Genomic DNA, 22,569 nt, shown 5'->3' on the forward strand with positions numbered 1-22,569 from the left:
GAGTGAGTCTGTAAACCAGGATGTAAGCATACACATCACAAAGGAAATAATTTATTCAATTAGGTACTGTTTTTGTATCTGTAATCTGTAACAAATGAAGCATTTGTTTCTTGGTTTTCATTTGTCTTCTCTCTCTCTCTCTCTTTTTTTTTTTTTTTTCCAAGTGGGCTATAGAGGCAGATGAGTAGATCAGTGAGAAATAAACTTACTCTGTGACTATTATTTATTTTACCTGCTAATCTAAAGCAACTGTTATGCCTACTCATGGAGTGTGATAATAAACAACTTTATTTTACTTCCCACAGTCCCTTTGAATCTACTCTGTGGAACTAGTTCCTCTCCCTGGTCCTGTTTGACTCCAACAGACCCCATGGCTTTTGAGGTCACTCATAGATAGGACAGACAACTGTTGTTCACTCTCAGTGTCTGATCTAGCGTCCTGTTAGGAGGGGAAAAGTGGGGTTCAGAGAAGTGTCTCCTGCCATTGCCAGAGGGACCTCACCTCTCAACTTTGGGCTTTGGCAGACATTTAAAGGGCAACTTTTCTTTCATAGGTACCTCTGTGTGTTTCTGGAATTGCCCCTTTCTGGAATTCTTGCTCTTGCAGTCCTCTGGCTAAGTGTGACTGCCTTTCTCCTCTGACTGGTATGTCCTCATTCATTACCCTGAGACAGATGGCAGTTCTGTTAGGTGTCCCACTCTTGGAACGGGACCTAAGGTGACCTCATGCCATTCCATTTTTGAGTGAGCAGGGCTCCCATCTATTCCATGGGGAGCTGTCATGTGAGTTCTCTTGGACACACCTGGGAAGTTCAGGCTGATAATAGTATGGCTACTGAGCTTGGCCTCTGTTTTCATTGCACACTGTCAGTCTCTCTCTTACCCTTTAGATGTTTGTCCACAACGTCCCAAAAATGGAATGTTCAATAGCAAGTGCTTCTCGACGTCTCATGAAAGCCTCTCCCCTGGCACCTACTCCTCACCCTGGGGCTCAGGGGACAAAATGCCCTTCTAAAGGGAAAGGAAAAAACTTCTTAATCTCCAATGTCCAACTATTTTATACGTGGAGCATAGATAAAATCATCTAAATGATTCTTGGCCACCTACTTTGATAATTTTTGCATCCTGAGCTAGCATCTCATTTTTTAATTTTTTGTCAGCAGAAGTTTCTTTTTTAACATCTAACTATACTGTCCAAACCATAAAATGAGCTCTCAAAACAATGTTGCTTTGCCTCCAAATGTAATGGGCAAGCTCATACATCTCCTTCTTAAAGTAAAAACTCTAGAATCATAGAGTAACCAAATGAAGAATGACACTATCCTTACTAGTGTTGTTTACATTTTGAATATTAATAGCCTCAGTTAAAACATCTGCTGTTTGACATCTTATTTCCCATGTTTTTTAATAGTGTTTCTGTTGGGTTTTAGCAAAGCTAAGCCGTAGCTGTGAATCTAATAATAAGGGTGGAGGACATGCAGTGATCCACTTTTAAATAGTCTAAAAGTTAATCTTCAAATAGTTTATTTTCATTTTGAGATAGTTATCCTTTTTTGCTTTTATTTAGTCAATTAAAAATATTTTCTCTTGAAACATATCTGTCAGAATTGAATGCTGTGCATAAAATATTCAAAGAATTGCTTTGTTAGCAAATCAAAAGTGAAGATGTTTAACTGGACCCCAACAAAAACCCATTAACTAAACTTACAGTGTTAAAGGCAAAAGCAGTATAATACTTAAAGTTTTTATATTTCAAATAATTGACATTTGCTTTTATTGTAAAAACAAACAAACAAACAAACAGGGAATTCCTGTCGTGGCACAGTGGTTAACAAATCTGACTAGGAACCATGAGGTTTCGGGTTCGATCCCTGGTCTCACTCAGTGGGTTAAGGATCTGGCCTTGCCACGAGCTGTGGTGTAGGTCACAGACATGGCTTGGATCTGGCATTGTTGTGGCTGTGGCACAGGTCGGCAGCTGTAGCTCCGATTAGACCCCTAGCCTGGGAACCTCCATATGCCACGGGTACAGCCCTAAAAAAACAAAAACAAACAAACAAACAAAAAAACCGAAAAAACCCACTAAGTATTTTTTTTGGCAGAAAAAAAAGTAAGTTTTCCTATGAGTTTTAAAATGAGAAAGCAATGTATCAAGGCAACATATAAATTTTATAGCCTACCTATGATAACTCCCTATACAACCTCAGACAATCTCATTTTACCTTGTGAAAATTTAGGTCCCCACATTTATTTAAACTTTATTTAAGCAAAAAAAAAAAAAATCAATTATTTAAAAGGAAACATTGGATAAAATACATAAAAGCTACAACTTGGACCCTCCAAGAAGGTTGACTTCCTTTTTAGCAGAGTGTTAATAAAGTCATTTCATGTTTATAAATGTGACAGTTTTTTTCCTTCTTCCTAGCAATCATAATGTAACTTCATATTCTTTTTCTCCTTATTTAACATGAAAACTAGGTATGTGAGTATAAAACTTAGTCAGATTACTTGAAATATGTTAAACTAGGCCCCTATTTTTAAGAATTTTTTGAAGAAAAATCACTACGGTTATAATTTTAAGTATAATTTTCAGTGGAATTTTAAACACCCTTCTTTATGTAGTATGAAAAGGACTCTGTTACTTCCCTTTCCTTAAGGAAGTCTAAAACAAGAGGGTTTTCATACATGAGGATCCTGTACTTGCCCGCTTTCTATTGAGTATAAGCAGAAATGCTTTTATAAATCAGAATGACCTTCTGACTCTTGTTCATTAACTCATTTCATGGTTGAATAAGACATTTCCATCTGATGTGTTAGCCTATAAGTCTATTATTTGGATTATTTTGGGGAGGGGAACCTCAAAGTAAATAATTTCTCCTTTGAAAGCAAGTTATCGGTAAAAGAAAATTGCCACTCTTTATTTTTGTTTAATATTTGAAAGTAAGAAAATATAAACCCTAGGAAACCATGTAGACATCCTAATAAATTAGCTTTTGGTATAAGACACCCTGCTTAGTTTTATGGTGATGAATCTGTTCCTATTGCCTGCAGAGCACATGCTGTCTAGTAATCACAGAGGTAAAACAATCGCCTCGTTCATGGATGTGCTCGCTCCCCTGCCTGGGTGCTGATGTGAGGGTTCCATCTGGCCACTGTAATGGACTGTCAGGATGTTGTCAGAATGCTCAGACCTCTGCCAGAACTCTGACAAGAACTCCTTCTCTGTCTCCAATGTTAAGGGAAACTCTGCAGATCACTTTTCAATAATTTTCAAGTGCTTATTATGTATGCAATGTTGTGCCAGATGCTAAAGAGGGTTGGAAGAAAAAGCAATGTCCTTTGTCACTCAATTTCAGTGGTTACTAAATTTTAATGAGTCATATACTTCTTTAAGAAGATAATGGAGACTGAACTTTTATTCCTTAGAAAATTCTGACATCTGTAACTACAAGCGTACAAATTATCAATCCATGTGTGTGGATGTCTTTAATTTCCTTTGAATCTGTATGCCACAGTCGCATTTCTCTCATTTTCATGCAGTACATTTTTATTGAGCTTGTGCTGTTCCAGGTTGAATAAGTTCATTCTGAGAATAAAAACAAGGTCATATTTGAAAGAGCACTAACAAGCGGAGTGGTAGAGACTAGAACCCTTATCTTCCTATTCCACTGCAGTTCATTCATCTTTCTGCCACAGAAGGGTCCTAAACTAGATCTACTTGGGAAAAGAAAGGGACAGATGGAAGTAACAAACACGAGTATATTGCAATTCAGAGGTATTTGGTGGAAGAAAGCTAAGTGGAAGAAGCTTTGAGCTGAGTCATGAAACAGTAAAGTGAGAGATAGTGCTCTCACAGGACTTCATATAGGAAGCTTTGTGGGCAGATCAGACCCCAAACTTGAGAATTTGAATTCCTTTTCTGTAACATTTTCTAATCAGGCTAGTTTCAGTTCTACAAGTTTGATGGTTGGAGCCTCTGTTCTTATTTTCTTATACTTGGTTCTTTGAGCTCACATCTTCCACCTCCCTCTGTCCTTGGAATCTAGAGTAGTCATTGCTCCCTTAGTTGTTCAAATCTTTGTACCATATGGCATTTAGAGCAGCATTTTCCCAACTTCTTTACAACCATTCAGAAACTTGAATCTTGTTCTTTGACAGAGATAGACACTTGCATTTTTAAGCCTCTGAAAAAAATGTTGGCTTTAATTAGGTTTACGAACAAGTTATAACTTCCTCTTGCGTATTCTATTCAGTTGTTTTGACTTTTCTAAATTAGGCCAAAGGGTGTTTGAATGACCTTGCACTTGCTAACTTGAGTCAATTAAATTTCTTCTCCAAAGATGAAACAAAGAACAGATATAATTAGAATTTCCTTAGGATGTTGTTAGAAGGCCTTATCATTATTTGAATGTTTCTGTCACTTGCCTAAGATTAAATAATTAAAAATAAATTGTCTGACATTTCACCTTATGCAGTGATAACTGCTAATGAATTATATAACTTAAAACTGAAACATTGCTTGTTAGAGATATTGAAGTGTTTTACTCTGAGCTCCTCCTGCCTATTTGTGTTTAAAGTGAAGTAAAAATGCTTCAAAAACAAACCATCTGGAGTTTTGGATAGAAGTAAGCAAATAAAATCAGTATAACTACAGGAGTTCCCTTGTAGCAAAGTGAGTTAAGGATCTGGCATTGTCGGTGTAGCCACCTGGGTTTGCTGCTATGGTACACGTTTCATCCCTGAACTGGGAACTTCTACATGCCATGGGCTTGGCCAGAAAAAGAAGATAACTAGATCATAGGTTGTATTTTTATTTGTATTCATTTATTGATTTATTTATTTTGCATATTTTCTTTTCTTTCTGTCTGTTTTGTTTTGTTTTGTTTTTGGTCTTTTTGTCTTTTTAGGGTCGCACTTGCAGCATATGGAGGTTCCCAGGCCATGGGTCCAATTGGAGCTATAGCCGCCAGCCTATGCCACAGCCACAGCAACTCGGGATCTGAGCCACATCTGCAACCTACAGCACAGTTCACAGCAACACCAGATCCTTAACCCACTGAGCGAGGCCTGGGATCAAATCCGCATCCTCATGGATGCTAGTCAGGTTTGTTAACCACTGAGCCACGAAGGGAACTCCACAGAACTTGTATTTTTAAGTGTAAGGTTCAGTCTGAGAGTGAAGCAATCTCAAAGTGTACTGACTGGGCCACTGAAATAATCTCAGGATCTCAGGTACCTTTTGGGCTTTTGTGTAAGCCATATTGACACCTGAGTCTATACATGAAATATTCTATACCCAATCAGACTTAATATCTCTCTCCCTCTGTATGTCTGTGTGTGTCTCTATATTTTTCTTATTGTTTTACCCCCTCCGTATCCATCTACACATGCACCCTAAATTTAGCTAGAAATATATGGAAGTGGTAGAATGCTTTTATATATAGAGAGAGATGTCACTTCAAAAGATTATTGAAAAATAAAATACTTGAACATGTTTCTGCCAACCCTATATAAGAGTGTATGGGGGGTTGATTTGTTTATATTCCTTCTTTTTTTAGATTGAATTAAGTGAAATTTTATTTTACTACCAACAAGGGATCAAAAAGAATTTTAAAAAATAAACCCTTTATTCTAATGACGAGGTGACAAGTAAAAGAAAAATCTTACCATAAATCATAATTAAAATGATAGCTTTTAAATATTGGCACAACTACAATGGATATCTTTTTCCTTTTAAGTAAATGTTTACAGTATGGAAGACAATCAGTTACCTCCTAGATTATTATTATTAAGGTAATTCTATTTGTGGTTCCTAAATTCTTGAGAGCATGGTGTCAAAATAAGCCAGTGTATAATCTCAACAACTTTATTTTTAATGCTTGAATGTTTCCTTAAGAAGTAAAATTATCTTTGTGATAGTATCTTAGAATTCCTGTGCAGTGACAATAATGATCCAAGGATAATTTCTATTTTTAACAAGTTTTAGACTTTATGTAATTGAAGGTGAATGATGAAAAGTGAGAACATTTTTTGGGAATAATCTGCTTTATAAACAGAGTAGAAGATTTATTAAAATTGGTTTCTGGTGTCCAACAAATTTTCCATGCTTGAGTATCTTTGTGTAACACTTATCCATTAATCAGAAACCCAGTTTGTCCAAACTTGTCCTTTTGTTGTATTGCTTCATTTACCAAGATGACACAATTCAATTTACAAGCTTATGACTTAAAATTCACAACTGAAAATGTACCTCAGAACCATTAAAACATATTTTAGAAATTTGTATCCCTTTGCAAAGGGAAAAAAGAATCTGCAGTTACTATTTTGGTGTCAAGTCTCTAAGACAAAATAAGAGTTGAAAGTATTAAGCTAAACTATTACATTAGAGTTGACACTATTAAGAGCAGGTACTTTTAAAACAATGGTTTGGAAGTTGGGACTGGTAGGGACTTTGTTTCGCTGTCCTTAGGGCTTCCTGAGCATCCTGGCTCCATCTTCGGTGTTCCCTTCTCGTTATGTTTCTAATTCTTGTGGAAATGCAGTGACCCCATCTATTTACAGAACTTTCTTCCTGACTCATATCTTAGCACCTCAGTGCCACACCTTAGGTATACTGAAGGCCCTTCAGAATTATGTATCTACTGAACAAATGATTAATGAACAGTAACCTCTCTGTGTCAACCTTGGAATTTTCACTTAGATTGCTTCCACATTTTGTCCATCTTTAAATAACTCCTTCCTTTTTGAAGCTCCTTTAAATATGTTCAAAATCAATTTTAGAAACACCATTTATCTTACTAGTTGCTTCATATATTATTCAGTATACTGGTTTAGTGTCAAAGAATGGAATCTTATAATATTCTTTCTTCTTTTTTAAGTTACACTTAATATGGAAGAGTTCTGTATTTCCTTTCCTTTTTTTTTTTCTATAATACTAATACCATTCAGATATTCAGGTCTAAACTAATCTATGGATATTTATTCTAAATTCGTTTCTGAAATGTGACTAAATCTGACCATCATACAAAACCACAATCTGACGTATTAAAAGGATTCAAAGAAATGTTAATCTAGACTCGAGACCAAATGTAATGAGCTAGTGATTAAGCCAGTTGACAGATCATGGCCATGCTCTGTGTACCATTTATTTTCTTTCCAATGATAGAGTTATCCTTTGTGAAGTTACTATAATATTCAAAATCAGCAAGTATAGAGTTGCAGTTTGGCAAGATGAAAGAATTCTGGAGATTAGTTACACAAAGTGAATATACTAAACAATACTGAACTGTATGTTTAAAATGGCTAAGATAGTAAATTTTATTTTATGTATATTTCACCACTAATAATAATAAAAAAAGAATCAACAAGAAAAATGTGAGAGGATACCATGAGCTCATAGATTCAAATATGAAGCCAAGATTCCATAAATTCAAGTTGTTATTTTTAACAGAGAAAAAAAAATCAGTATTTTTGCTACCAGTAATTAAAAACAAACAAACAAAAACAAACAATAAAAAACAAATGGAAGAAGCTCTCAAATTTCCTGAAAACTCCGGTGTTTTATTTTTGCTATTCAGTTATTCATTTATTTTGGCCTTCATGATTCTAGGTGGCTGACTGATTGTTGCCACTTGCCCTATGCATGGTCTATTTTGATTTATTTACTAACTTACATTACTTAGTCATCTTCAGTTATGTATTAACCACCTGAAAATGCACCATCCAGAACAAAAGCTAGGCTCTCTGAAGTAAGCTGTTTCTTAGCACCAATTTATCCTTTTTTTTTTTTATCATTCTTGGATAACCATCTTTCTAAATTCTAAATTTATCATTCTTTTGCTTTTTTAAAAAACATATTTATTGTAACTACATATATACCTAAAAAGTGTCTTTTATTATAGTTGTTTTTAACGTTATTCTAAAGAGATCATTTTCTGTTTGTCATTTTGAGGAATATGCTTTTTTCACTTAATAATGAATTGCTGAGGTCCATCCATGTTTTACTGCTGGCTACTGTTCAGAATTCTTTGAAATTATAATTGCACTGATTTAGACCATTTCTGAGTAAAGAGCATCTTTAAGTCTTCATTGTGAACAACACCAAGGTTAGCTGGTCGCCTGAGCTTCCTGCTGGCTCAAAGACCCTGCCCTTTCATTGTAGTTTGTAGTTGTTAAAATGTGCTCTAAATGAACAGCCTCGCTTCATTTTTAAAAAATCTCAATAATTTCATTGTATTTGTTTATTAAGAGAATGTGGATGTGATTCTGTATTCTTTATTCAGAGACTTAAAACCTTAAAATTTCACTATGAAAATAATAATCATGTAAACATTAGTGACTTCTAAATCAGTTGTTAATTCCAGGTTTAACAAGTTTCTCTGTGTATTCCCTTAGGATATTTTTCTTTTTCCTTACCTATTAAAGCATTTTCTGCTAACATTGGTGAGAAACATAATAAAAGTTTGTCAGGAACTGTTGGAACATACATTATAAGCAACTCAGAGCTGACTTTCTTGTTTCTTCTTGTCTTTAGCTTAACAAAGAGCATTTCTTTCTGTAAGCTAATGGAGAAATGCAATGGTTTTGAGCCTTATTTTGAAAAATTTCCTGGAAGAATTTCTAAAGTTTGTTAAAAACAAAACCAATTATTTGTGATAAATCTAAGACTATTAAAGCATGATTAAAAGTGACCAATCAAGGAGACTGATGCCTTTGTCTTCCTTATGCATTTGCCCAAATGATATTTACCACATGCTGGTTAAGGATTCCACCCTCCGCTATTCCAGTTCAAGGGACAGACTTTGGTTTATATTTTGACTGTTTCAAACCAGCTCCATGGCCCTTGGCTTGTTACTTAATGACTGTATGAAGAAATTTTCTGACCTGGAAATGGGAAGAATAAGTACAGCTATATCCAACTGGATCATTGTGAGATTGAACTAAGATAATGCTTATAAAATGTTTAAGTAACAGGTAAATCTTAACTCCATCTGTGTTGAATATTGTCAATAAGTTCACACCGGTCTTTGACCTGGAGTGGTAATATGTTTATGACGAAGAGCTGTTTCCCACCTCATTGCATGTGTTTCTATTGCAGGACCACTCTGCACAAACAAGAAAAAAACAGGGTAAAAAGAATCTCTTACTTAAGCAAATGCTAATCTCAAATTCTGTTGATATCACAATAAGAAGTTATAGCATACTCAACATGATTTATGTTATTAATTATGTTTAAAAAGAAATTTGAAGATTAATAAAAATAATGGATGATTCTGCCTAGTTTTTTTCTCATCAACTTTTTAGGGTGGCTTTGGAAAATACTTAAATTTCCCAAATTCTTACATCATACCTAAGAATGTGATGTTAGCTTGACATTCACTCTTTAATTTCACACACTCACTTTCCTAATTAGAATTGTAGCGTGTTTTAGATACTCAGCTTCTAACACACCTTGAAATGTTTTGCAGATTTATTGGCCTGCTGCAAAGGAACGAGTGGAACTATGTAAATTAGCTGGGAAAGATGCCAATGTAAGTAGGAGACTTTAAAAAATATATTTGTTAAACTGGTACTGATATGATAGCAAATATTTATACTAGGTTTTATTGAATTAATGGCATTAGTATATTATTTTTAAGGCTACACCAGTATTCTGTGTAAAGATTAATAAGGTATAAAATATTTCTGCCTTGCCAAAAAGAATGACATTATTTTCAGAAATTAGACATACTATACTTTTTAAAGTGTTAATTCTGAATATTATGATTTCCTTTACAGAAATACATTTGAAATACTTAAAAATAAACCATCACAAAATATTGTGTTTTTAGGATTGTATTTTTCACTTAATGCATGTGTTTTGTGAATGTACACAAAATCACCAGTTGTTTCAACATTACAAACACACACTTGATAATTTAAGATGCAAACTATGACATTTAGAATGGACAATGAGGTCCTACCATATAGCACAGGGAACTATATATGATCTCTTGAGATAGACCTGGCTGAAAGATAATATAAGAAAGGGAAAATAGATATATAAGTCACTTTGCTGTACAGCAGAGATTGGCACAACATTGTAAATTAGATATAATTTTAAAAATGTAAAAAAAAGAACTAATTTACTTGAAAATTTACATAAGCATAACCATAGGAGATAACATAAAGAATAAATAGGGGCGCCCTACTCTAAACTTTGAATTTAAGCTTCCTCAGGGACCAGAGGAACCCCTTAGACAGGTATAACTACCCTCATCATCTCTGGGGTGTCTTTCCTGGGTTGCTTTTGCATTGTCCAAGCTGCACATGCTACCCGTAATCATGTTGCTTGCTTTATCTTCACAGCACTATGGCTCTCACTGCCTCTTCCCATCTGAATGTTCTGACTTAGGCGAGACGCTCTGTGTTCTGACCTGACTTCTTACACTTTGGTGATAGGGGAGAATTACTCTCTTTTAGGAAAATAAATCACTTTCTGAATGTAACTCCAGATGAAAAGTTCTAACTTTGGGCAGAAGCATGGACATCTTGAGGCTTCTGTTTCAGCATCCTTGAATGTCTCCTCTTACCACTATAACCCAGGAGTATTGACTGAGCAGTTGACTTCATATTTACTGACAGCAAATAGTGAGTGTTATAAGAAAGCACAATTAGATTAAAAAACCTTCACTTCATCGATGTGAAAAAAATGAAACAATAAGACATATTTTGCCTAATGAAATAAGGAGAAAATTAAAAGACTAAGAATCTAAGACAACAGGTTTATTCACTCATTTGTTTATTTATTCAACAAATATTTATTAAGAGCCTAAATATGTGCATAAATATGTGTATGAAAGCACTCATGGAGTTTTCAATCTCCAGAGGAATATAGATATTGCACAAATGATGACTTATACATAGAGGCAGTACAGTTAGCCCTCAGTATCCACGGGATCCATATCCATGAATTCAGCCAACTGGGGATCGAAAACATTCCAAATAAGAAACATATTCCAGAAAGTTTCAAAAGTCAAAACTTGGACTGAGCCCGCTAGCAACTATTTACGTAGTATTTACATTATATTTACAATAATTAATGTAATATTTACATTGTATTAAGTATTATAAGTAATCTAGAGATGATTTAAAGTACATATGTTGTAAGCCACGTCATATAAGGTACTTGAGCATTCTCACATTTTGGTATCTGTCAGGGTCCTGGAACCAATCCTCTGTGGATGACTGTCCTGCAAAACAAAATAATCAAAACAAAAGAAACTTTTGGTTATGCCAGATTTTGTATTCAGTTAGTAGTAAATGTGATTTTTCGGGCATATTTATACTCACAGAAATGTATTAGGCGTGGTTGCTTCAGATGCAACAGGAAATAGTTTTTACATTTATTTTTTTAGAAAGAGATTATTCTAGGATGTATTCTTCCTTTCATATTCTAATCTCTTCACTGTGTTTAACATCAGGTGCTTGTGAGCAGGCGCCCAAATCTGCAAAAGCATTGGTTCATTTTTGAACTCATGAGAAAAAAGATGCTTTGGTTATGATTTTTCAAAATTATTTTGTTATGTAACAGAAGCATGTCATAAACAGTGGGAGCACTTTTATGTTTTGTGTTTCACCACTATTAAAGGTATGATAAGGAGACAAGTAGGAAAAGGGTGTTTTAGATTTATTCCAATAAAATAATGTCAGTTTTCCCATGGAAGAGATGAGAGATAAACACTCAAGGTCAATCAGTAAAGGTTTTCATTGTGACTGTGTTCTTATTTCAGTATGTTCACTAATTCCAGTTATACAGTAACTCAATTACCCCTCTTTTTAAGTTAAAGCAAAGGGTGATAAACCTTTTTGAAGGTGGTACCCTAGAGAGCATGTAAGACCTAGTGTGTGGAACCCTTTCTTCCAATTCAGTTGTATTTGAGAGCTGGTAGTCACCTCTAACTTGAAATATACCTACCACTAACCTAGGAATAGAGATTTGGGGAGTTCTTCTATTTTTACTGAAGTCTGTAAACTTCTATGTCGACTTATGAATAAGTCTTTGTCTCTTTCTTTTTAATTTGTCCTTTTAAAATAATATTGTATTTTAGAGTTACCAAGAACAGCTAAGATTTTTATAGCGCTTACCATATTCTAGGAACTTTTTTCAGTGTTTTATACCTATAATCTCATGTAATCTTTACAGCACTACATGTTAGATTTTATTATTATTCCTCATTATCCAGATGAGAAGACTGAGGCCAGAACAATTAAATGGCTTGGCCAATATTACACTCCTAGTAAATAGTGAAGCCAGGAATTAAATCCAGAAATCTTACCCTATAGCATGTGCTCTTATAAAACACTAAAATCTACACATGAAGGTCTGAGTTCTCTGTGTAAGGTCTAAAACCTGGATCCCTCAAATTGTTTCTCTCATCATTATCATCATAATGCAGATCCTCGTTTTTCAGCATTGCATAGATTCTGGGCAACAGAAAACTGAGACAAGTGTGTGGTTTTATTGACATCTTTTACTACCTTTGGCGTTACCCTCTCTCCTCCCTTCTCTCTAGTAATTTTTACCTACTTCCCAAGAGTGTGTTTTAAAATTAACAAGTGTTTGCAAAGACTGTCCCTTTACACAGAGGTACTATAACTGAAAAATAGTGAATTATTTACCATAATGAATGTTAGCTAATTGGAACGGGGCTCAGGGAGGAGTGGAAGAAGAGGAAACAAAAGAGACCTATTCTATTTCTTGAACATAGACCCCAATTTAATTCAAGGAAAGGAAGAGATAACAGGAAGCTATCTGATCCTATTTTGTTTCTTCTTAGAATATTATTAGACTATAATTATATGTAATTAGGATATTATTCAAAAGAAAGTCACAAAAGAAATGCCTAGTCCTGCTATTAAAAAAAAAAAAAAAAAGAGTGGGGTAAACTGTTTGGTCTAGGGAAAAGAATGCATAGGGTGTGGGCTGTTTGTCAGCTTAACTGTAAGAGTGCACAACCTTGTCAATAGAGACATTACATAGGGTGAAAGGATCTTCCATCTCTCAAGTTCTCTGATTACATTTTTTTTTAAGAACGTCTAAAAGTAAAACAAAGTGTTCATTGTAGAAAGTTTACAAATTATATAGAATTCATCTGTAAATATCTCTTCCCCCATGAACATTACCCAGAGATAGCTGGTGACATTTTGATGTTTATTCTTCTATCTTATCTATTTACTATTTTTCAGAATGAAATCATTGTATACATAGTCCCTTAAAACATTTTTTTTTTCACTTCGCAGACTGCCATGAGCATTTTCCCATGTCATTAAATTGCTTTTTATAACACTCCTTTTAATAGCTACACTGCATTCCTTTATATGTTATTTCATCAATCCCCTATTGTTAGAATTTTGGTATATATCCAGTTTTTACTATTGTAAATGATGTTGCACATGAAAAACCTTATATATAAATATTGTGAACATCTTTGGTTATTGAGTAAAATTACTGGTCAAAGGAAGTAAAATATTTTATATACATTGTAAAGTTGCCCTCCAGAAAGTTTATGCTTCTTAAACTTTAACCAGCACTTCATGCTCTTGAGGAGGTGTGTTTCCCCATACCCTTGCTAACATTGGATACAACAGAGTCAGTGTTTAATATTATACATTAATGAAAAGAAAACTATTTTGTTGTTTTAGCTTGAAATTCTTTTTTTTTTTTTTTTTTTTGTCTTTTCTAGGGCCACTCCCGTGGCATATGGAGGTTCCCAGGCTAGGGGTCTAATCAGAGCTACAGCTGCCGGCCTACACTACAGCTCACGGCAACGCCAGATCCTTAACCCACTGAGCAAGGCCAGGGAGCGAACCTACAACCTCATGGTTCCTAGTCGGATTTGTTAACCACTGAGCCACAATGGGAATTTCCTTAGCTTGAAATTCTTTCATTACTCTAAATATTTTACATAGTTATAAAATTAGAATTTATATTCTCATATTTTTAGTGATCCACTCATGTAAAAAATATTCTTTCCCAATCATCCTATTTGATATATACATTTTAAAATACTTATTTAAATAGGCATCTCTCTTTTTTTCTTTAACCTTCCAATACAATTGGGTTTTGCTCTGTAGAAATCTGCATTGTTATGTTTCATTTTTAAGAGAGAAATGTGATACTTGGATTTGCATGTGTTTATTTTGAAGTGTTGACAACTTACTGAAATATTTTTGACATTGTAAGACTTAAACAGATACCTTTGCAAACTGAATTCCATCTGAAATCTTATAGGTAAACCTAACATGTAGCATGAGAATAAGCATGTGGCAAATGATCCAAAAATGTTTGAGGAGCATAACATTCTATAAAATATACTAAAAACAAAAACAGACCAGATTCTTTTTTCTTTCTTTCTTTTTTTTTTTTTTTTTTTTTTTTTTTTTGGTGTCAGGGGGTTGTCATTTAGGACCGCATATGGAGGTTCCTAGGCTAGGGATCGAATCAGAGCTATAACTGCCAGCCTATGCCACAGCCATAGCAACGTGGGATCCAAGCTGTGTCTGCAACCTATGCCACAGCTCACAGCAATGCTGGATCCTTAACTGACTGACTGATAAGGGTTGAGCTCATGTATTCATGGAAACTCCTCTGGTTCGTTACCACTGAGCCACAATGGGAACTTCCAGATTCTTAATCATAACTGTCGTCTCCTATATAACCTAAATAAGTTAGTAACTATAAGTTAGTTATCAGAAACACATATAAAGCTGTATTGAATTTAATTGGACTATATGTAAGAATAAAGAATTATGTCTGTTTTGCTAATGTTTTTCAGGTATCTAGGAAGAAACCAAAATTCCACGGCATTCCAGTTTTAAAACATATTGCTAATATTTGTCTTTTCTCTAAGTATTAATTTTTATATTTTTTATGTATTTAGTTCTTCTATCAGTCTGTCAGTCTGTCTGTCTATCTATCTGTCTATGTAAGGATGTATGTGAGAGCTAAAATATTGAAATAATATTACTTCAGGGAGTGAAAATATTGATACTTATTTTTAATTATCTCCTTCTCTCTGTTTTCTAGTGGAAAGTCAGTGGGGGGTGGTGGGAAGAGGGAAGTAAATAGGAGGAGTAAGAGAGGGAAGGAGAAATTCAACTCTTTTCCAAAGCTGAGTGTGTTACTCTCTGAATTGAGTTGTATGGTCACATACAACAATCCCTGTGATTGTGGGCAATACCAGATAAGTTAGCTAGCTTTCCAAGAAAAGTTAAAAAAAAAACTGCTTCTCAAAGTGATCTTTCTTCATGCCTTACAGAATTACACTAGCGTTAATAGCCATGTAGGTCACTAAGTGAATTAAAGCAAGTTAATTATTGCTCATGCTGTTTAAGCAAAACTTTGAAACTTGTGCATAAAAAGAGCATAACACAGAATCTTTGAGACTTGAAAAATTAAGTTATAAATTAAAAGAAATAATTGTAAAATCTTTTGCATCACTTCCAGTATTTGGCTAAAATGTCCACCCCAGGCAAAATTTAAATAAGAGATCTTATCTTTTAGGATCTCTGTTCCCAGATATCTTTCCTTCAGGCAACCACTACTTTTTCACTGCCCCTAGGCTGCCTAGAGAATTGCCCTCCATCAACTTCACAGAAAACTTCAAGCAGAACTGACTTTTTTGTAAACTGTGTCAGATAATTTGGGAATCATCCATGCATTGTTTTAATTCCATGGTAGCCCAATCTGAGAATCTCACCAAATCAGGAATTAGCATAATAGGTTACTTTCCAGGGATGGCTGTGTTTTAATAAAGTACTCCCAGAAAAGTGAAATGTTTTAGGTGTGATTCAGAGCTTTTTCTTTCTAATTATTCAAATTATATCTCCTATGTGTATAGTACTTTACTATGAGCCTTATTTGCCTTTTTTAAACAGTGCTGTGTCTCTCATAGTCCCTAATCTTTCTGACTCCATAATTTATAACTGGAAAAGCAGTTGTTTTATTTCTTTATGCAAATATTTATTTCAGAATCTTGTAAAATTACTGTGTTAGTTGGCTTGAGCTACCATAACAAAATACCATAAACTAGGCTGCTTAAAGGACAGATATTTATTTCTCAGTTTTGGAGGCTGAGAAGTCCAAGATGAAAGTGCCAGCCAGCTTGGTTCCTAGTGAAAATTGTCTTCTTGGCTTGCAGATGGCCACCTTCCTGTGGTGTCTTCACAGGGCTGTGAGAGAGTGAGAGCGAGCATCCTTGGTCTCTTCTTATACAGGCACTAACCTGTCATGAGGATCTCACCCTCAACCTCTTCTAAAGCTGATTACCTCCCAAAGAACTCACCTCCTAATACCATAGCCCTGGGAGAGTTAGGGCTTCAATCTGTAGATTTTGGAAGGACACAAATATTCACTTCAAATTCTATGATTATTTGGTAAAACTGAGCTTTTGAAAAATGATGAAATCATAGGCAGTGAGTCAGTCCTGCTCGACTCCAGGAATTTAACTCAGCTCGTCCCCTCCCTGTATACTGTTCCTTGTGTTGGTTTCATCCTTGTGTAAATCTCTTCATGAGGAAAAGACCAAATCATAAAACTCCCTTCTGTAAGCATGAGTGAGCAAAATAAAGGCTGGAGAATATTAAAATCTCTTACCTTAGCATTGAAGCCATCATTAAAATTTATCTGATGATCACATACAATTTTTACAAATTTTCCTTGACTTATTATATCATTATTTGTTCAAAACCACTAGTATGGCATATTTGCTCCTTGACTTAGTTTTCATCCGTGATTGCCTAACATGATATAAAAGAACATGAAGCTAGTTCGTTGTTGTAAGTTCGTTCTTTACAACATTCTTTGTAGTAATGTAAAAATGTAAATGTAAAATTTCTTGTAAAAAATGTAAAATTAGAGAAATGTAGTTACCTTTGTACAAATAGAAAATAAATTCTTTTCATCATATACCTTGATGGAAGGGTGAAAAACACATAATGAGATTTTATTAAATAAGATTATCTGCCAGAAGTTTGTCTTAATGAATATAAAAAGTTCACTTCTTAGGAATCTATGTATAATAATTATATCCGAACATAAACCTATGAAAATAGTCAGGATAATAAAGATGTCTGCAGTGTGATTTGCACATCCTTATGCATGGCGTTTTTGCCACGTACAACCTAAGTAACTAGATGCAGTGGCCCTGCTCCTGTTAGAGTCCTGATTCTTCCTGCCTTGTAAAGAAACATCCTTCCCTTGCATGGCTGACTGAGGAACCCATACTGTCCTTTCATAGAGTCATAAGCAACTGCTTTGTTTATAAAGGAGAGCAGAAGACTCAATAAGTTCATTCTTTACAACATTCTTTGTAGTAATGTAAAAATGTAAATGTAAAATTTCTTGTAAAAAATGTAAAATTAGAGAAATGTAAAAATTTCTTGAAATGTGGATGTAAAGAATATTTATGGAGAAAGCAGAAGAGATTCTTAGATTGTAGTAGAATGTACAGATTTTATTCACTGGGATCTACAAATTCTTCAGATCTAGGATTACTGGGCTAGCTGGATGAAGGAAGAACTAGATACAAAGAACTCTGTACCACAGCTAGGAAGACATAGCTACCCATTCTATAATCAGAGCAGTTACTGGCATATTGTTATTTTGTATAGATCAAAACCAGGGTAAGTGATAAACAGTTATTAAATGTTATAGTTTTTAATTGAATCCATAAAACAGACATAATCCTATCAGCTAAGTTGTTATCTGCCTTTTAAATTTTTAATTTGATTTTTAAAATAAACCTATGGTGAGGTCATTGTCTTTTTTACTTTTTTTTTTTAATATTTTCCTCCTAACAACTCTAACAATAACAGTGACATGATGGGTGGGAGACCCATGGGCACTCAGGCAGGGAGAAACTGGACATTTTCTATGAACCTCAGTGGTTTCATAGGTTTCCAATCTCCTTAGTAAACACTTCTGCATATCCTGGGTAGAGTTAATTTAGAAAAGAAGTAGACTCTTGCCCAGTGCTTTTCAGAGATCTTTGGATCCAGGAATCATGAAACCATGGTTAAGGTATTGTTTCCAATAATAATATAAAGATATGGGATGACTTACAGGAGGAGAATTGAAAATAATGTATAAAAAGAGTGACTACTCTGAAAAATTGAGTCTCTATTTACAAGTAACTGAGAAATAGAAAACAATTAAGTTATAAGATAATAAGGTATAAAGAAATATTTTTAGGCCTAAGCATTTGTAAAAGAGGCAGAAATATAAAAATTTCTTGAAATTTGGACTTGGTGTTTAAAATATTTATGGAAAAAGCAGAAGAGATTCCTAGGATAAGAAGGAATTAAGCTAAGTCTAAAAGGCTCTGTAACATTGAAAGTATTTGGGAATAAAGTGGTAAGGCATTCTGGAAAATAATAATGGAATAATATATAGGAATATATATTTATGTTGCGTGTTTTGTTCAGTGCAGTTGAGAAGTTAAACAGTAGTATCTATAGGGAACAGATAATGTGGAAATATCAGAACATGATGGGTTTGGTTCTTTAGGAAATCCTTATAAATATACATCCTGCTGTATCACACAGGGAACTGTATCTAGTCACTTGTGATGGAACATGATGGAGGATAATGTGAGAGAAAGAATGTATATATAAATGTATGACTGGGTCATTTTGCTGTATAGTAGAAATCGACAGAACACTGTAAACCAACTATAATGGAAAAAATAAAAATCATAAAAAAAGGAAGTATACATACCTCATTCAAATCCTGTTTATATTTATTCTCTAGGCCCCATTGAGTCCCACTATAGAGATGTTCATTCTAGCCCTCTGATTAATTCATAACCCCTAAAGCTTCAGAAAGCTTCAAAGTTACTCATTTCATTTAAACCACAGTTTCTTTCTTTTCTGTTCTTCTTTTTTTTCTTTTTTTCTTTTTGTCTTTTTAGGGCCACACCTGCGGCATATGGAGCTTCATAGGCTAGGGGTTGAATTGGAGCTGTAGCCACTGGCCTACCACAGCAACCTCAGATCTGAGCCACATCTGTGACCTACACCACAGTTCAGGGCAACACTGGATCTCTGACCCACTAAGTGAGGCCAGGGATTGAATCTGCATCCTCATGGATGCTAGTGAGATTTGTTTCTGATTAGCCACGACAGGAACTCTAAGCCACAGATTCTAATTTGTTTTGTGTCCTTTACTAACTCAGTTGTTTAAACATTGCTCATAAATCTTTATTTTCAACCTTATTTTTGATGATTTATTGACTTGGAAACAAGGTGGTATGAATGACAATCAGTCAAATACCTGAACTGTATGATAATGCTTTAATTTTTTTTATGCCAATAGACAGAATGTGCAAATTTCATCCGAGTACTTCAACCCTATAACAAAACTCATGTTTATGTGTGTGGAACTGGAGCATTTCATCCAATATGTGGATATATTGATCTTGGAGCCTACAAGGAGGTAATATAATGAAATAGCATGAAAATAATTTACTGTAGTAACTTGTTACTTAATGCCTATGACATAAAATAGGCAGTTTTGAATATAAAGATTGAATCATATTCTTTATGAACTGAATAAGAATTTATGTTTTAAGCTACTTTTGGATTGCCACTTTGATTATATACTTAATAAAAATTTATTCCATTAAAAGTTTTTTTAGTGAGTTGATTGAAATCAATAATATAACATGTTCAAAGTTGTTGTCTTCTAGGCTCTATATACAAATTTATTTTCTTTTGAGTTTCCTTAAACTAGATCTATTTAGTATGTTGCTGTTAATAAAAATTCATTTTCCATAACACCTGGTGATGAAATTGTGTCTTATAAATAATTTTATTTTTCCTATCCAACAAATTTGGCCTGTTACATATGTTTACAATAGTAGACACTAAGTACAGATAATTTTAATGATTTTCTTAAGTTGTATAGATAGCCATTAGCCCACTCATTATTTCTGCCAGACCAAATTGACCTAGTAGAAATTAAAAAGGCATTAATTAGGAGTAATGTATTCCAGCTATCAGTGAGCATTTCAGTAAATGAGAAACATGCAGATTGTAATTAATTTAATCAATATTAATATGTTAGGCTGCTTTCTTTGTGTCATTGGCCAAGCCAGGCATTTTACATGGATTTTTTTTTTTTTTTTTTTTTTTTTTGGAATTTCACAACACTCTTAATGAAGTTGGTGCCTTTAAAACTGCCAGTTTTTAAGTTAGTAAAAATTGAGTCTCAATGGAATGAAATAACATGCCTAAATAATAAATGGTTTAGCAAAGAATTGAACCGAAGCAGTCTATCTCTCGAGCAAGCTGCCCAGCTGAACTTTAGAATATGTATTCTAAATCATTTCTTTGTATGGGTTGATGGGTTACACAGTCATCCTTATGTTTATGTATGTATTTCTTGTGAATAACCACACAGAGTTGGCTGCTTGTTTGAAAGTAAAGTCTGGGCTCATGGAACAGATTTCCTTACATTGGTTTAACTGATTCAAGCAGAGATCAAACCCTTAACTGTGGCTAGATAAATTTTTCTCTCTAACCGACTTGTCTAACCAGCCCAGACTCAATGGTTTGAAAGTAAAGCAACCCTGATAGTTAAATCTCCAAACCACTAGGAGACTTGGCAACTTGAATCCATCATTCTTTGCTGCTGGTGTAATATTCTCTTGCCTAGCTTTGATGCAGGGTAATATATAACAGTGGCTCATAGCACAGGGTGTAATTATATGAGATAGTCCTACAGCTTGGATGTGTTTTGAGGCCTGAGGCTAAAGGCCAGACCCACAACCTGCTGAGGGATGCAAATAGCGTCCTTTAACTCCTAAAAGTCACAAGTGCTGAAAGAGAATTTAGGAGCTAATTACTTAGAGACTGTCAAAAAGTCCTGGGGCGGTCAAATTTTCAAGTCCATGGATAAGAGAATTATGAGTGAACAGAGGTATAAAGCCCTGTGTGTGGTTTCCACTAGTCAGGAGCACTGGTAATTGTATGGCAGTCCTGCTTGAAAATTGTGAACTTTTAAAATTAATTATTAGAAGTTCCCGTTGTGGCTCAGTGGTTAACGAATCCGACTAGGAAAGATGAGGTTATGGGTTCGATCCCTGGCCTTGCTCAGTGGGTTGAGTATCCGGTGTTGCCATGAGCTGTGGTGTAGGTCACAAACGTGGCTCACATCCCCCATTGTTGTGGCTGTGGTATAGGCCGGAGGCTACAGCTCCAATTAGACCCCTAGCCTGGGAACCTCCATATGCCAAGGGAGTGGCCCTAGAAAAGGCAAAAAGACAAAAAAAAAAAAAAAAAAGAAGGGATTATTAGTCCCAGGACTCACTGCCCTTTTGGAGGGAAGGCACTTCCATTTTCAAGTAGATAGGTTTCTTCTAAGATGGCTGGGAAATGGGAACAGCAACAAATACAAGGGATGGAGGAGAGAGGTATGGGTGGGTTCCTTTTCTGGGGACCACTGCTGAATGACTGGGTCAAGGGGAAGAAAGAGGAAACAGCTAAAATTAATCCCAGATTTCTCTCTTGAGTAGTGAGTTGGAAAGTAGAATTATTTATTGAGGTGAGAATAGTAACAAATTTGTGGCAAAAATGGTAAGTTAGTTTTGTACATTCTCCCTTTGAGAAACATTGTATTAGGTTGTGCCAAATGGGCATTTGGATCTGGATTTCAGAACAGAAGCATGGGCTGTTGTCAGCAACTAGGAGTTTTGAACATGTGGAGCTAGAGTTTGAATTATGGCCCTAGTCATCTACCAGCTCCATACTCTTCTGCACAAACTCTATAAGCTCCTGCTTATTCAGAAAAATGATGTTGACAACAATAGTAACTCACAGAGTTATTTTAAGAATAAAATGAGAAAATGATTGCATAGGCTTTGGCATAGCACTTGCTCCATTCTGGTCATTTAATACTCAGCTGTATTAGGCAACAAGAACATAGAAAGGTAAAGAGGTAAGCATTTCAAAAGTATGTTATAAATTTTATTTAAAAATAATGTCTGCACTCTACCTACCTACCTACCTACATGCCCTGCAATACTGGGAGTGACTGACAGTTGTTTAATAATTAGATTGCAAATATGTTCTTTCTTCTGGAATTGCCCTTCTGCTATTGCAGGCCTCATCTTTGAATATTAATAGTATTAATAATTAATATTAATGTAATATTAGCATAACTTTGCCTGGTTGCAGTGATGGTTAAATGTCTTCTATTCTTCCTCTTTACTTCAACAGTATATCTCTATGTGCAGTTTAGACAGGTACTTTTTGCATAATTAATTAGGCTTAAGGAATTTAATGGAAAAAATCTTATAAAACTGAAGTTGTGTCAAAAATTAGAATATAATGTAATTCAGTCAGTTTATCTCAGGAAGTCCATTTAATTAGCCATTATTTTTTACATCATTTTCCTGATGGTGTCCTTGACTCTGGCTCAAGGAAACTTGCTTTCCTGCTATCTCCTTTTCTCTGGGAGATTATAAGGGAGACCTTGTCTTTAGCCTCCACAAATATCAATTTTATGGGCTTATCTTGCGAATTTAATAA

The 22,569-nt window shown here is 34.7% G+C and overlaps 1 protein-coding gene across 2 annotated transcripts in view; it reads left to right on the top strand.

Annotated features, from left to right (window-relative positions):
* Nucleotides 1-22,569, top strand: part of SEMA3D (semaphorin 3D) — a 205,474-nt gene that overhangs the window by 98,681 nt on the left and 84,224 nt on the right. For both annotated transcript variants that reach the window (XM_021063476.2, XM_084977284.1), the window contains 2 exons: nucleotides 9,468-9,530; nucleotides 19,355-19,474. In XM_021063476.2, coding sequence (XP_020919135.1) covers nucleotides 9,468-9,530; nucleotides 19,355-19,474 — 183 coding nt within the window. The remainder of the gene's footprint in view (nucleotides 1-9,467; nucleotides 9,531-19,354; nucleotides 19,475-22,569) is intronic.

The sequence above is a fragment of the Sus scrofa genome, chromosome 9 (assembly GCF_054392235.1).
Source record: "Sus scrofa isolate SSC_HxYL_T2T_F1_AM1 chromosome 9, Sscrofa_HxYL_maternal_Yorkshire_Landrace_v2.0, whole genome shotgun sequence".
Classification (NCBI taxonomy): Eukaryota; Metazoa; Chordata; class Mammalia; order Artiodactyla; family Suidae; genus Sus; species Sus scrofa.